Raw genomic sequence first — 16,336 nt, forward strand, 5'->3', positions numbered from 1 at the left:
TGGGAGGCTGAGGCCGGAGTCTCACAAAGTTTGCTGGTCTGTATGATGAGTTCATAGCCCACTGCCGACTACACTGAAACCTTGTGACAAAACACTATGCAGGAGCCGTGAGACGGTCTGGCAGGCAATGGCTCCTGCTACCTAGTCTAATTTAATGTCTTTGAGTTCAATGTCAGGCAATTCCACAAGGCGGAAAGAATACAGGCTCCTAGAAGCTGTCCTCTGACCTCCACATGCATAGCATGGTATAAACACATACAAAACAATGTAAAAAAAACAAAAAACAAAAACAAACTACATACAACCCAGTGAGACAATGGGGATGGGCTGCCACCCTGTGCTTACCTGGAAACCTTGATACTTTTCAGCCTCTGGCACTGGGGACTCTGTGTGTGTGTGTGTGTGTGTGTGTGTGAGAGAGAGAGAGAGAGAGAGAGAGAGAGAGAGAGAGAGAGAGAGAGCACAACCCTCCCTCTCTAGATTACTTCTGAAAGAGGAACTCAAAGGTACAGTTGGGAAAATGGCATCTGGGGGCCAGAGGTCAAGAAAGTGCTCTGCGAGTGGGATCTGTGTTGGTTTGGCAGTTTGAAGGCAATGTGCGTCTAATTCATATATTGTCCCGGCTGGCAGTCCTCACCTCATATCCTACGGTGAAGACGGGTGCACCACTTGCGTCTTTCCTCAAGAAGCCATTCATATTTACAAAGAACCTGCAAGCAGGCTCCAGTGAGGAGTGCCATCTCAGGGGATCCTCCCGGCTCACAGCCACCTTTCCCTGCCACCTCCCTTTTGCTTCCCCTGCTTCCTTTGGGATTCTGAGGGTAGTCTTTCCTCGGTGTGTGCACACTACCAGAAACAGCACCTTTTCCTGGGAATGAAGGGTCCTATGCCATTGGTGTAGACTTCCACCGAGGCGACCACCGAGCCGTTTTTCAAGGGCATGGGTGTGTACCAGTTCAGGATGCACATGGCCTCCGCGTGGCAGTCCCCTGCTGCATGGGGCACAAAATCACAGAGGTATTAGAGACTGCCAGAAGCCCGGGTGGGCCTCAGGGTGCTCCCAGACTACCTATCCCTACCCACCACCACCAAGCAGTTTGGCCAACCTCTGCTGAGCATTGGAGCAGCCTCCAACAAGATCTGCAGATTCTCGGGCTTCCAACGGTAGAAATTGACTGAGTGTATGTAGTCGATTTGGATCATGGGTTTCATCCCCAACAGGTGGCCCTTTCGGGCCAGCACCTCGCTATCCTGACGGGGAGAAGAACTTAGTTTCAGGGTCCACTGCCCGGAGACTCCTGGAGTAATGCTCTGCACCTGAGCTAGGTGGACATAGCAGGCTCTCCCCACCATGGAAGGGTAAGAGAGCACAGCTCTGCAGCCTGCTGGGATGGCAAACACTTGTTCCCAGTGCTCCAGCGGGAGAGGTAGCACGCTCTTTAGTTCAGGAGGACATCCAGGGGGTTTGAAGTCAGCCTGGGCTATAAAGTAAGGCTGTCTCAAAATAAGCAAATCAATAAAATCTAGAAGCCGGGTGTACTAACATTCGCCATTTACCCTCTCAAGAGATGGAAACAGGAGAATCACCACAAGCTTGAGATCAGTCTGGTCTATACAGAGAGTCCTAAGTGAACCAGGACTGTGTATCTGTCTCCTAGGTTTTTAATTCTCTCTTCAGGAATCTGTAAGCACCAGGCACACATGTAGTATACAGACACATACATGCAGGCAAAACACCCATGGACATAAATAAAATGTTTTAAAAAACGGAAACTTTCAAGTCAAGGGTGGTGAATTGATTCTGTGATCCCAACACTCAGATAACAGAAGCAGGAGAATCACTGTGAATTCAAGGGTAGCCTGATCCAAGCAGGGAGTTCCAGAGCCCTGTAGTAAGACACTGTCTCAAAAACACAAAAAGAGAGGTTGGGGATTTAGCTCAGTGATAGAACACTTGCCTAGCAAGCGCAAGGCCCTGGGTTCGGTCCCCAGCTCCCAAAAAAAGAAAAGAAAAAAAAAACCACAAAAAGAAAGCTGGGCATGGTTGTACGCACCTAGCAACCTATCATCCCAGTACCTGGGAGAAGGAGGTAGGAGGATCCTGAGTTGAAGGACAGACTGGGCCACATATGACCCTAGTTCAAACCAATACAAAAAGCAAATGGTACTTGGATGACTGCCTAGCCCCTTGATCTTTGTAGCTTAGTCAATTAACTTTTCTAAGAACAAATTAATACTTTGGTGATGAGTTATATCATGAGTGAGTTATAGCTCAATAAACTTAAAACCTTTGGTGGTGTCTTGAGAAAGGATCTTCCTACATAGCCCAGGCTAGACTCCGTTGTTCTGTAAACAACATACACTGACGCTTCTTTTTTCACTCCCTTGCTTTAGATTTACTTGTTTTACTTAACATGCATAAATATTTTGTCTGAATACATGTATGTGGACCATGTGCATGCCTGTTGTCTGAATGCGTGCGTGTGTACCATGTGTGTGCCTGTGGAATTCCCTGGAACTGGGGTGATGGATGGTTCTGAGCTACCAGATGGGTGCTAGGAATCAAACTCTGGTTCTCTGCAACAGCAACAAGTACTCTTAACCAATGAGCTACCTCTCGGGCCCTGCTGTCAGACTGCTTTCCTAGTAGGCATGAGACCCTAAGCTCTTTTCCCATCACAGAATAAAATAGAGTGCAGTGGTGCACACCTGAAATCCCAGTACACTCCCATGGAGCCTGCAGGGGTAAGACACTCAAAAGTTTGAGGTTATTCTTTGCTACAGTCAGGTTAGCCAGCCTGGGTTTCATGAGACTCTTCATCAAAAACAGTAATAAAAGCAGCAGGTGGCGATGGCGCACACCTTTAGTCCCAACAACAAAGGAGGCGGAGGCAGGTCGATCTTTGTGAGTTTGAGACCAACCTGGTTTACATAGCAAGACCCTGTCTTCAAAGAAAAAGCCTACAGGATAAAGCACAGCATTTTCAAATCATCTGCATGACAAACTGCCCTCGTTCAAAATCTATAATTTTCACAAATCCATAGTTAAAAGGTAAAAAAAAACAAAAAACAAAAACAAAAAACCTCTTCATTCTAAAATGAGCAAGGGAGGCTGGAGAAATGACTTAGAAGTTAAGAGCACTGACTGCTCTTCAAGAGGACCCAGGTTTAGTTCTCAGCAACCACATGGTGGCTCCCAACTGTCTGGAACTCCAGTTCAGTGCACTTGACACCCTCTAGTAGACATACATTCGGGCAAAACACTAATACGCATAAAATAAAAAAAAATTATTTGGGCTGGAGGGATGGCTCAGCGGTTAAGAGCACTGACTGCTCTTCCAGAGGTCCTGAGTTCAATTCCCAGCAACCACATGGTGGCTCACAACCATCTGTAATGAGATCTGATGCCCTCTTCTGGTGTCTCTGAAGACAGCTACAGTGTACTTATATGTAATAAATAAATCTTTAAAAAAAATTATTTTAGAAAATAATAAAATGAGCAAAGGAAGGCCAATCAAGATGGCACATGCCGGGGTCGGGGATTTAGCTCAGTGGTAGAGCGCTTGCCTAGCAAGCGCAAGGCCCTGGGTTCGGTCCCCAGCTCCGAAAAAAAAAGAAAAAAGAAAAAAAAAAAAAAAAAGATAGCACATGCCACCTTTGATCCTGGCAGAGGCAGAAAGTCGAGTTCCAGGACAGCCAAGGAAGGTCTCTTTAGAAAGACCCTGTCCTAAACAAACAAACAAACAAACAAACAAACAAACCAAAATGGACAGGGGGAGGTTGGCATGATGGCTCATACCTACAATCCCAGTACAAGAGACAGAGGCACAAGAACTGTTGTAAGTTCAAGGCCAGCCCAGGTTAAATAACATTATCCTGTATCATGAAAGAAAGAGGGTGGGGCTGGAGAGATGGATGGCTCAACGGTTAAGAATGTGTACTCACTGTTCTTCCAGATGACCAAAGTATGAGTCCCAGCATTTATGTCAAGCCACAATGGCTGTTACTCCAATTCCAGGGATTCATCACCCTCTTCTGACCTCCATAGGCAACTGCATGCACATGCATATACCTCCATATCTATATCTATATCTATATTATACATATATAATTAAAAATAAGATGAATCCTTTTTTAAAAGAAAGATTAACTCTTAATAGACACACGGTTCTTATTGAAGGTAGCAGAAGCATTCAGGAGAAAGATAATGAGGTTAGTGTGATTGAGTGAGGGCAGCCCCTATATATAACATACGCACACACACATGTATGTATGTATGTATGTATGTATGTATGTATGTATGTATAATAGGCACCTATGTTTGAATGCTTGGTCCCTAGCTGTGGGTCTATTTGAGTAGTGTTACATATGGCCTTCTTGAAGGAGGTGTGTCACTTGGGATAGAAGGTCTCCAAAGTCTGCACTATTCCTAGTTCTCTTTCTCTGCCTTTTGCTTGTGAACGGAGGTATAAGCTCTCAGCTGCTGCATGATCGCCACCAGGTTCCCTGCTGTGGTGCTCATGAACTTTTATCAGGTTGCCTTGATCATGCTGTTTTTGTCATGGCAATAGAAATGTAGCTGAGACAGGTGTCTGACTCTGTAGATACACTAAAATGTACTGATCTGTAGACTTTAGAATGTCACCTTTAGGGGCTGAGGTCACGGTGGTAGCATGTGCAAAGCCTTGGGTTCTGTCCCTAGCCCCTAAACAAAACAAATGACGACCTACATCTCAATTTTAAAATGGGGGAACCTCATTTTAAACACCTCCCTATTGTGTTCTTGTATCTAGTGGGAGACTGAATCCCTAAGGCCTTCAGGGTGGTTGAAGACTACTATTAAACTGTATTGAAAAACATTACTGAAAGTGATGGGAAATTGGAGACTTACAGAAATCAGTCCACTCACACTGTAAACTCTCACCTCTCCCGGACACGTAAAGTTGATTTGCAGGTAGTAAGGAAAGCTCAAATATTTCTGTAAGGAAAGGTGGGGGAAATATCTAGTCACTGACTCATGATCCCTCTATTTACTGACCTCAAATCCCTTTGATATTCTTGATCTCACTTCCCTTACCTCTTGCGGATCAACTGGCGAGTCTACCAACTTACTGAACACCTCAGACACTGTATCGACAGGCTGGTGTTCCAGAAATCGATCCTTGCTGAGATGAAAGCCTACATTCTCGAACTTGTTCAGGACAACAAGCCAGTGGCAATTCTGTAAAGTACCTTCCGTTCTCGACTTCAGCGACAGCAATAGCACTAGCCGCAGTACCCAGAATGCGCATAGGTTTGGTTTTCTCGGCCACACAGGGCTGACAGGGGACATGGCTGGCCAGAACACCATGTAGCTAGAACCTGGAGAACGTGGGGATCAACACCCACTTGCAAGTCGGCTAACTGAGACTGATCTCTAGGAAACCGCTCAGTTTCTGCCCTTTTTCCCATTCCTTTTTCTAGCCCCACATTTGATCAGGCTTCTGGGACCTGCCCTGACCCTGCTCTTAGGCCTTGCCACGCCCTTACTCTCAGCTCCTCCCCTACTAATACTTCTTGCCCCTCTCCTGCTCTTGGCCCCTCCCCTACTAATACTCCTCGCCCCGCCCCTGCTCTTGGCCCCTCCCCTACAAATACTCCTCGCCCCGCTCCTTCTCTTACTCGCAGCCCCTCCTCTACTAATACTCCTCACCCCGCACCTGCTCTTAGCCCCTCCCCTACAAATACTCCTCGCCCCGCCCCTGCTCTTGGCACCTCCCCTACTAATACTACTCGCCCCGCACCTGCTCTTGGCCCCTCCCCTACAAATACTCCTCGCCCCGCTCCTTCTCTTACTCGCAGCCCCTCCCCTACAAATACTCCTCGCCCCGCTCCTTCTCTTACTCGCAGCCCCTCCTCTACTAATACTCCTCGCCCCGCCCCTGCTCTTGGCCCCTCCCCTACAAATACTCATCGCCCCGCCCCTGCTCTTGGCACCTCCCCTACTAATACTACTCGCTCCACCCCTGCACTTCCTCCCGGCCCCGCCCCTACTCTTACTATGGTCCCTACCCCTGCGGCTCTTTTCACCCCGCTTCCTAGTCGCTCTCCCCGCCTTTACCCTGCTCTTGCTCTTCTCTGTTCCAATTCTTGGAACTACTAACCTACTCTTTGCCAAGTCTCTCTTTTTTTTTCTTGCCTTGCCCGAGCCCTTCCTGCATTCCTCTCGACTGCGCCCCTCAGCGGTCGGCGACTGGGCTCCGCCCTCACAAGGTTCCCCGCCCTCACACTGCTCTTCACCACGCCCCTTTCCCGTCGCTTCTGCCTTGCTCAAGAACCGGTTTGTAGTGTTCGCGTTCTTTCGTGAGTCCTCGCCCACACCTCCCTCCTTGCTAGACCCTTTGCCTGGGCTCGAGCTTTGAGTCTTTTTGGAGATCAGGTCCTCGCTACGCTTTCTCTCCTGGCCACGTCCCAGGTCCTGGCTCAAGTCTGGAGTGTTGCCATAGAGCAGATCCTCACTCTGTCTTCTCTCTTGGCCACGCCCCTGGCCCTGATTCAGGCCCGGAATATTGTCGTAGCTCGAATTTACGTTCTGCCTCCTCTCCTGGCCACGCCCCTGGTCCTGGCTCAGGTACCGAGTGTTGAAGTAGTTCGAATCCTCGCTCCCCTTTTTCTCCAGGCTGCGCTCCTGGTCCTGGCTCAGACCCGGAGTGTTGTAGTTCGAATCTTCGCTCTGCCTCCTCTCTTGGCCACGCCCCTGGTCCTGACTCGAGCGCCGAGTTTTGCTGTAGATTGGGTCCTCTCTCCCCTTTCTCTCCTGGCCACGCCCCTGGTCCTGGCTCAGGTACCGAGTGTTGAAGTAGTTCGAATCCTCGCTCCCCTTTTTCTCCAGGCTGCGCTCCTGGTCCTGGCTCAGACCCGGAGTGTTGTAGTACGAATCTTCGCTCTGCCTCCTCTCTTGGCCACGCCCCTGGTCCTGACTCGAGCGCCGAGTTTTGCTGTAGATTGGGTCCTCTCTCCCCTTTCTCTCCTGGCCACGCCCCTGGTCCTGGCTCAGGTACCGAGTGTTGAAGTAGTTCGAATCCTCGCTCCCCTTTTTCTCCAGGCTGCGCTCCTGGTCCTGGCTCAGACCCGGAGTGTTGTAGTTCGAATCTTCGCTCTGCCTCCTCTCTTGGCCACGCCCCTGGTCCTGACTCGAGCGCCGAGTTTTGCTGTAGATTGGGTCCTCTCTCCCCTTTCTCTCCTGGCCACGCCCCTGGTCCTGGCTCAGGTACCGAGTGTTGAAGTAGTTCGAATCCTCGCTCCCCTTTTTCTCCAGGCTGCGCTCCTGGTCCTGGCTCAGACCCGGAGTGTTGTAGTTCGAATCTTCGCTCTGCCTCCTTTCTTGGCCACGCCCCTGGTCCTGACTCGAGCGCCGAGTTTTGCTGTAGATTGGGTCCTCTCTCTCCTTTCTCTCCTGGCCACGCCCCTGGTCCTGACTCAGGTACCGAGTGTTGAAGTAGTTCGAATCCTCGCTCCCCTTTTTCTCCAGGCTGCGCTCCTGGTCCTGGCTCAGACCCGGAGTGTTGTCGTAGTTCGAATCTTCGCTCTGCCTCCTCTCTTGGTCACTCCCCTGGTCCTGACTCAAGAGCCAAGTTTTGATGTAGATTGAATCCTCTCTCCCCTTTCTCTCCTGGCCACGCCCCTGGTCCTGGCTCAGACCCTGAGTGGTATGGTAGTTCAAATCCTCACTCTGTCTTCTCTCTTGGCCATACCCCTGGTCCTGACTCAAGCTCCAAGCTTCGCTGTAGATTGAATCCTCGCTCCCATTTCTCTCCTGGCCACGCCCCTGGTCCTGGCTCAGACCCTGAGTGGTATAGTAGTTCAAATCCTCACTCTGTCTTCTCTCTTGGCCATACCCCTGGTCCTGATTCAAGCGCCAAGCTTTGATGTAGATTGAATCCTCTCTCCCCTTTCTCTCCTGGCCACGCCCCTGGTTCTGGCTCAGACCCTGAGTGGTATGGTAGTTCAAATCCTCACTCTGTCTTCTCTCTTGGCCATACCCCTGGTCCTGACTCAAGCGCCAAGTTTTGATGTAGATTGAATCCTCTCTCCCCTTTCTCTCCTGGCCACGCCCCTGGTCCTGGCTCAGATCCTGAGTGGTATAGTAGTTCAAATCCTCACTCTGTCTTCTCTCTTGGCCATGCCCCTGGTCCTGACTCAAGCTCCAAGCTTCGCTGTAGATTGAATCCTCGCTCCCCTTTCTCTCCTGGCCACGCCCCTGGTTCTGGCTCAGACCCTGAGTGGTATAGTAGTTCAAATCCTCACTCTGTCTTCTCTCTTGGCCATGCCCCTGGTCCTGACTCAAGCTCCAAGCTTCGCTGTAGATTGAATCCTCACTCCCCTTTCTCTCCTGGCCACGCCCCTGGTCCTGGCTCAGACCCTGAGTGGTATAGTAGTTCAAATCCTCACTCTGTCTTCTCTCTTGGCCATACCCCTGGTCCTGACTCAAGCTCCAAGCTTCGCTGTAGATTGAATCCTCGCTCCCCTTTCTCTCCTGTCCATGCCCCTGGTCCTGGCTCAGACCCTGAGTGGTATGGTAGTTCAAATCCTCACTCTGTCTTCTCTCTTGGCCATACCCCTGGTCCTGACTCAAGCTCCAAGCTTCGCTGTAGATTGAATCCTCGCTCCCCTTTCTCTCCTGTCCATGCCCCTGGTCCTGGCTCAGACCCTGAGTGGTATAGTAGTTCAAATCCTCACTCAGTCTTCTCTCTTGGCCATGCCCCTGGTCCTGACTCAAGCTCCAAGCTTCGCTGTAGATTGAATCCTCGCTCCCCTTTCTCTCCTGGCCATGCCCCTGGTCCTGGCTCAGACCCTGAGTGGTATAGTAGTTCAAATCCTCACTCTGTCTTCTCTCTTGGCCATGCCCCTGGTCCTGACTCAAGCGCCAAGTTTTGATGTAGATTGAATCCTCGCTCCCCTTTCTCTCCTGGCCACGCCCCTGGTCCTGGCTCAGACCCTGAGTGGTATGGTAGTTCAAATCCTCACTCTGTCTTCTCTCTTGGCCATACGCCTGGTCCTGATTCAAGCGCCAAGCTTTGATGTAGCTTGAATCCTCTCTCCCATTTCTCTCCTGGCCACGCCCCTGGTCCTGGCTCAGACCCTGAGTGGTATGGTAGTTCAAATCCTCATTCTGAGTTCTCTCTTGGCCATGCCCCTGATCCTGACTCAAGCGCCAAGCTTTGATGTAGATTGAATCCTCTCTCCCCTTTCTCTCCTGGCCACACCCCTGGTCCTGGCTCAGACTCTGAGTTGTATGGTAGTTCAAATCCTCACTCTGTCTTCTCTCTTGGCCATGCCCCTGGTCCTGACTCAAGCGCCAAGCTTTGATGTAGCTTGAATCCTCTCTCCCATTTCTCTCCTGGCCACGCCCCTGGTCCTGGCTCAGACCCTGAGTTGTATGGTAGTTCAAATCCTCACTCTGTCTTCTCTCTTGGCCATGCCCCTGGTCCTGATTCAAGCGCCAAGCTTTGATGTAGATTGGATCCTCTCTCCCCTTTCTCTCCTGGCCACGCTCCTGGTCCTGGCTAGCTCCTCTCCTTGGTTCCTGGGCAACCTGGCCCCACTGCTCGTCGCACCCCTTCTCTTTAAAGCCCTTCTCCCTCCCTGGTGCTTTTTCCTCAGCACCAGCCTGCCCTTCGGTGCCAGCCTTCTCCTTAGGGAACCTTTCCTGATTGTTGGGCCTCTCTACTCCTTGGGGTCTCTCCTCGCCTCCGGTTTTGTTTTCGCAGGATAATCGATCCTCACTCCAGTCCTTTATCTTTCTACCAAACCTGTCCTCCCATTTGGCTCTCTCTTCACCGAACCCCCTCTCGTAAATAATTCTTTCCTTGCCCCAGTATGTCTCTCTGCCTCGACTTCCCTCATGATCTCTGGGTCTCTCCTGGGTAAAGATTGTCCTTTGGCCGCAAGACCTCCCGTCGTTCCACACCCACGCTGACTTCGCGATCCTCACTGTCCCCACAGACAACTTTTCTCTCCACCTCTCACCTCTCCTGTCCATTCCCTGAACCTCAACCTGCTCTATGTCCCGCCTCTTCTAGCCATGCCCATACTCATAGCAGGCTCCAGATCTTAACCACGCCCTAACCTTTACCCCGCCCTTTCTTTGCCTGGTCCTGCTCCTTCCCCAGCTTTTCCTTGCCTTGCCTTTCCACCCCTCCCCTCCCCTCCCCTTCTCAACTCCCTCCCGCCCCCCTCATCCCCTAGGATCCCCGCCCCGCAGTACCAGTCACTTGGTTAAAACCGGTCAACCGTTGCTTGGCAGCGCCTGTTCTACCCCTCTGGCCAGCTCCTAAAATGGCCGCTTGGACTTCCACCTTGCGCGAGGCACGCCTGTGTGGCGCGCGCGTTTCCATGGCAGCGCGCACCCCCCAGTCCCCAACAGGCGCTTAAGGGCTTGAGAACAAGGCTTGAGCAAGTCAGGCTCACAGGTGTGTGGCCCGCAAAAAAAAAAAAAAAAAAGAAAAAAAAAAAAAAGCTGAAATCGGTAGCTTTGTGCTCAGAAGGCCACGGAGGAATTTATAACGGTTGTTCTGACAGAGGCACTGTGCCTGCTTGACCTCTAGATCAAAACTTCTCCCGAGGAAAAAAGATTTTCCAGAACCTTTGTGGAATTGAGCTAATGTGATCTGGAAGTGGGCAGATCACATTCAATTAGGAAGCTAGTTAAATATTAGCCAACTTAGAGTTAGGCCTCTCTAGTCAACAGCCTGTAAAAACAAAGGGCCAAAACTTTAGTTACTGGTCACACAAATAGGACCAGAGTCATGTCTCTGATCAGCCACACTGTGAACTGGATAACAACCTTGCCGGGCACTTAAATGGTGCACATTTGTACACTTCAATAAATGATTTAATTAAATTTAAAGATTACTGCGTAGTAGCATATACCTTTAATCCCATCACTTAGGAGTGGGGAGGCAGGGGAGCTCTCTGTGTGTTGGAGGTCAGCCTAATCGACATTGCCAGTTCCCAGACAGCCAAATCTACACAATGAAATCTTTCTTCAAAGAAAGAAGGGGGTGGGGGTGGGGGCAGAGGAGAAGAAAGAAAAGGAAGGAAAGGGAGAAAAGAACAGAGGCTGGAGGCTCAGGGATGTGGTAGAGTCTTTTGCAAGTGAGCTGATAAAACCCCCTATTGCAAGAGAATCAAAAGTTTTAAGATCCTCTTAGGGAGGTCAAGGCCAGCCTAGGTTACAAGAGACCCTGTCTCAAAAAGGAGAAAAAGCTGGTTCCGGTGGTTTGAGCCTTCCAGTTCGTCCTCCGTCGAAGCTTAGAAGAGCTGGGGTTACAGACAAGTACCACTTCGTCCAGTTGCCTTTCCTGCATCCATGAGCTCTAAGGATGAAATTCAGGCTTGAGTGGCAAGCCCTTTATCACTGAACTATCTCCGGTTGGTGGCCGGTCTTGGACTCACATCCTCTAGTCTCTCATTCCTCAGCATATCCTGGCAGCATACGCCACGATAGCTGGCAAGTAATTTCAGAACTAGTATGAAGCCTGCGTAGACCATAGATCTACAATGGTCCCTTTGGTCATTGTCCTCTCAGCCCCTGAGAGTTTAGCCATCTGCTACACTATGCTCTTACATGTCTCCTGAATTCTTTCAGAGAAGATCACTACAGGGAGGCAACAGAGGTCTCAATGGCACCTTAATTCCTGGGTCCACATAGAAAATACCTAGTGGGTCAGAGCTTTATAGTGAGACGACAACCACCACAACAACAACCCTAATACCTGAAGGACGCATGGCCAGGTGTGGCTGCCCACACCTGTAGACCCAACCCTTAGGAAACTGAGGCATGAAAATCATGAGTTTGAAGTCAGCTTGGCTACACAGAAAGCATAATCCTTGGCCCAAGGAAACATTCGATGAGTTAACAATTTTCCATTATATCCTGGTGCCTGCCACATAAGCATTACTGATTATTTTTTAATACTTATTTGTATGTCTATGAGTACATTGTCACTGTCTTCAAACACACCAGAAGAGGGCATCAGATCCCATTACAGATGGTTGTGAGCCACCATGTGGTTGCTGGGAATTGAACTCAGAACCTTGGGAGGAACAGTCAGTGCTCTTAACCGCTGAGCCATCTCGCCAGCCTAGCGTTGCTTATAATAATCGGGTGAAGGACACTGTTTACACTGAGCTCCTATAGTAACTAACTGGCCAACAGGACAGTGTGACTCGTGTTGAAATTCTACACCACTAAGCAAAAGCCAAATATTCAGAGCAATAAGGAGAGGAGACAAAAGCTGAATCCTCATCCTGGCTAGTTATAAGTTCCCTGTAAACTCAGAGGTGCCTGCCTCTGCCACTCAGATGTTGGAATTAGAGGCCCAGCAAGTCCACACTCTCAACTTTGAGTCATGGCTCTCTAGCCCTGATGTTCTTTTGAGATTGGGTCCTAATATAACTAAGGCTGGACTAGAACTCCCAATGTACCCAAAGATGGGTTTGAACTCCCAATCTTCCTGTCTCTGCCTCCAGAGTGCTGGGACCACAGGCTTGTCCTGCCTACCACTTTTGGCTTACTGAAATTTTTTTTTTTTTTTTGGTTCTTTTTTTCGGAGCTGGGGACCGAACCCAGGGCCTTGCGCTTCCTAGGTAAGCGCTCCACCACTGAGCTAAATCCCCAGCCCCACTGAAATTTTTGAGACAGGTCTCACTCTGCTTTCCAGACTTCAAGCCCAAGACAACTCTCCTGCCTCAACTTGCCAATTCCAGCTTAGATCATAAATGTATGTATGTAGGTATGTGCACACACACACACACACACACACACACACACACACACACACACATACACACATTGGAGTTATTACATCAAAGACCATCTAGGAGCTTTGGTCCTTATTAAGAAACAGAGTTCAAAAGTGAGGGAAGAATTAGGTATTTTATTGACTCCCTGATGGTGCTATATAACAGGATTTACAAGCATTAGATTGCTGGGTGTTGGAGTACCTGAGGTAATGCTGTACAATACCCTTCATAAACAAGTAATCTGAGGCACAAATGAAATACAAGGACAAGGGTTCAAACTTACACACAGAGTTCTGCCTTCGAACCAGGAACAATTACCACTTGCCATTGTTGGTATCCTTTGTGTAGGGTGGGAAAAAACAACACGCACACATATATGCACACCCACAGATTGCTAGTTCCTGCATAACCTATGTGCAGATAAAGACTTGAGAAATCAGTCATACTTGGGTAGAATGTTTGGTTTCAGACCCCGGGACGAGGGATTGAAGTGCATATTTTTTTTTTAAGATTTATTCATTTATTATATATAAGTACACTGTAGCTGTCTTCAGACACACCAGAAGAGGGCACCAGATCTCATTATAGATGGTTGTGAGCCACCATGTGGTTGCTGGGAATTGAACTCAGGACCTCTGGAAGAGCAGTCGGGGCTCTTAACCACTGAGCCATCTCTCCAGCCCCTGAAGTGCATATTTTACATATCAAACATGGCCTCCAGGTTCTCCCAGCATTCCTCAGTCCCTACCTACCATACCCTGCCCCCAACCTTAAACTTTTTAGCTCAGGGGCTTGGCTACCCTGCCCTTCCCCCAGAGGCTCCTCCCTATATAATCCAGACCTCTCTCTCCCTCCCTCTCCCTCTGTGTGTCTATGTGTTCTCTCTCTTTCTCTCTCTCTCTCTCTCTCTCTCTCTCTCTCTCTCTCACACACACACACACACACACACATACACACACACACACACACACACACACACACGTGTGTCCTTTCTCTGCTCCCCAATCCCCCATGGTAATTTCCCTGGCCTCAATCCTTGGGACCAGTGAACTTGCCCAAGACCAGCTTCCCAATAAACCTGCCTTTAATCTAATCTAATCTGGCTTGAATTGGCTCACTTCACTGGCAGAGAAATAACCTATCAGATGGTGGCGCAACCCAGAAGTCCCCAGCCTAATGGCCCATGTCTTTCCTGTCTACTCGGCAACCACTTCTGTCCCTCTGTCATTCTCTGTTAGGTACATCATCTCTTTGAACTCTGTAAGTTCCATCCCCATCTAGTCTGTTAGAGTCCAGGACCCTCCGGGTTCTCTCTACTGAGTCATGGCTGTACCAGAGTTAGCCTCATCTGAACCAAGACCAGGTCTTTGGGGGGAACCTCTTATACAGGGAGGTCTTCTTTGAGGTTACCGCCCCAGCATAAGCTGTTTTGATCTCAGACTATGAATTGGGATGCTGATTCAATAGTGTTGGGATCTCCAGCAACTGCTAGGAAGATGGATGCCATAGGATCTAAAGCAGAAATGTATTCAAATTTGAACTCCCATGTCCAGTTCTTTTGAAAGCTGTGTTCTCCCACTGCAGCCCAGTCCCCCTTCCCCACCTCCCATCTGTCCTCGAATGGCCCCAGTGGCAGTGGGGACAGCCACAGTAGCAGCAACAGCAATTCCAACAGTGACAGTGACTGACCAGCCTGCTCATTTTAAATCATCCTGGTCCACCTACAGGAGCAGTGACAACCCATGGTCTCCAAAAAGATATGGACACAATAAGAAAGGACTGTTGGGGATGGGTTCTGTGATGGTTTGTACATGCTTAGAAGGTGGCCCTGTTGGAATGGGTGTGTCACTGTGGACGTGGCCTTTAAGATCTTCACCCTAGCTGCGGAAGCCAGTCTTCTGCTAGCAGCCTTCAGATGAAGATGTAGAACTCTCAGTTCCTCCTGCACCATGCCTGCCTAGATGCTGCCATGCTCCCACCTTGATGATATTGGATTGAACCTCTGAACCTGTAAGCCAGCCCCAATTCAATGTTGTCCTTATAAGACTTGCCTTGATCGTGGTGTCTGTTCACAGCAGTAAACCCTAAGACAGGTTCTAATGCTTTGATTTCGTCTGGAACCTGCTTGTTCAAACCCTGAAGGTCCTGGTCCCCAGTTGATCAACCAATAAAGATGCCGGTGGCTAACGGTTGGGAAGGGGAGATGGGGAGGGGCCTTTAGATTTGCATGGGCTAGGAACTGGGAAAAATGAGACATTCAATCCTTGGGATCAGTGAACTTGCCAGAGAGCAGCTTCCCAATAAACCTACCTTTAATATAATCCAATCTGGCTGGAACTGGCTCATTTTGCTGGTGAAGAAATAACTTATCATGGAGGTCAAAGGGGAATGAAATCTGGGGAGTTGGTTCTTTCCTTCCACAGAACCAACCCCCAACGGAGTCCTTTCTTGCTGGGTTCCAGGGATCTAACTTAGCTTGTCAGGATTATATAGCAAGCACTATCCCCTGATGAGCTATATTTTGCTGGCTCAGATTTTGTGTGTGTGTATGTGCGTGTATGTGCGTGTGTGTGCGTGTGTGCGTGTGCGTGCATGCATGTGTGAGTTTGCATATGGAGGCTAGAGTGTAATATTCATCTTTTTTCCTCAATCACTTGTCACACTATTTTTATTTTTTAGTTATTTTGTGGAGGCAGGGTCTTACTATGTAGCCCTAACTGTCCTGAAATTCACCACATAGACCAGGCTGGCCTTGAACACACAGAAATTCCACCAGCTTCTGTCCAGATGCTGGAATTAAAGGTGTGTACCAGAGGGCTCTGCTTGGACCCTATTTTCTTGAAGCCGAGTCTTTCAAGGAACCTGGAGCCCACTCATTTGCTCTGGATACTCTAGCTCTGCCCTCCACCCACAAGCTCCAACCCCCACTAGCCTTGGGATTACAAGGCTGCACCATGACATCTAGCATTTTTTAACGTAGGGCTTGGTGAGAAACTCAGGTCTTTGGGCCTGCCTGGCTAAGCCGTCTTCCCAGCACCTATACTTGTAAATTGTTCCTTTAGCACCTGAGGTAGACATGTCCCACCGTGAACATCGCTAACTCCCTTTGGCGTTTTCTGGTGTCATTATCTGTTGCCCCTGCTAGCCTAGCCTCAGGACTCTCCAGCGTCAGCCACCACAGTGCTAGGATGACAGGTGTGTACCAACACACCCAGTTCCCCTGCGTGACTTTCCAGGGTGGTTTGGTACTGAGCCAGCCTTCCTTAAAATTCTCAGTATACTGGCTGAAGTTCCTATAGCTTGCGCTAGGAATAACATGTCTGGGTTCGATGCCTGGGTCTCTGGCAGCCATTTGGACACCAGGAGGAGAGCACATTTGGAAGCTAAGTCTTCTGTGGAGAAAAGAGAATCTGACCCCAGGGCCACCGTGCTTTTCATAGCCACACAGAGTATCATGCTCAGGGCTCTCCCTGACAGTGTTCTGTCCAATTACAACTTAACAATTAGGTTACTTCAGTTCGGGTTTTGTGAGTTGTAGCCAAAATCTGTC

The 16,336-nt window shown here is 49.4% G+C and overlaps 1 protein-coding gene across 25 annotated transcripts in view; it reads right to left on the bottom strand.

Moving 5' to 3' along the window:
• Catsperg (catsper channel auxiliary subunit gamma) overlaps window positions 1–10,646 on the bottom strand; it is a 31,046-nt gene extending 20,400 nt beyond the window's left edge. For 4 of the 25 annotated variants that reach the window (XR_015683239.1, XR_015683236.1, XM_087653554.1 and 1 more), the window contains exons 1-6: window positions 10,247–10,387; window positions 5,078–5,361; window positions 4,892–4,978; window positions 1,107–1,251; window positions 863–992; window positions 638–710 (exon numbers count right to left, since the gene is read on the bottom strand). Coding sequence is in view for 13 of the 25 variants with exons in the window: in XM_087653554.1 (XP_087509680.1) it covers window positions 638–710; window positions 863–992; window positions 1,107–1,251; window positions 4,892–4,978; window positions 5,078–5,361; window positions 10,247–10,376 (849 nt within the window). In the remaining 12 variants the exon portion in view is untranslated. 25 annotated transcript variants of the gene reach the window in all.
• Between the last annotated feature and the right edge of the window lie 5,690 nt (window positions 10,647–16,336).

Source organism: Rattus norvegicus, chromosome 1, assembly GCF_021556685.1.
Source record: "Rattus norvegicus strain SHRSP/BbbUtx chromosome 1, alternate assembly SHRSP_T2T, whole genome shotgun sequence".
NCBI classification, from domain to species: domain Eukaryota; kingdom Metazoa; phylum Chordata; class Mammalia; order Rodentia; family Muridae; genus Rattus; species Rattus norvegicus.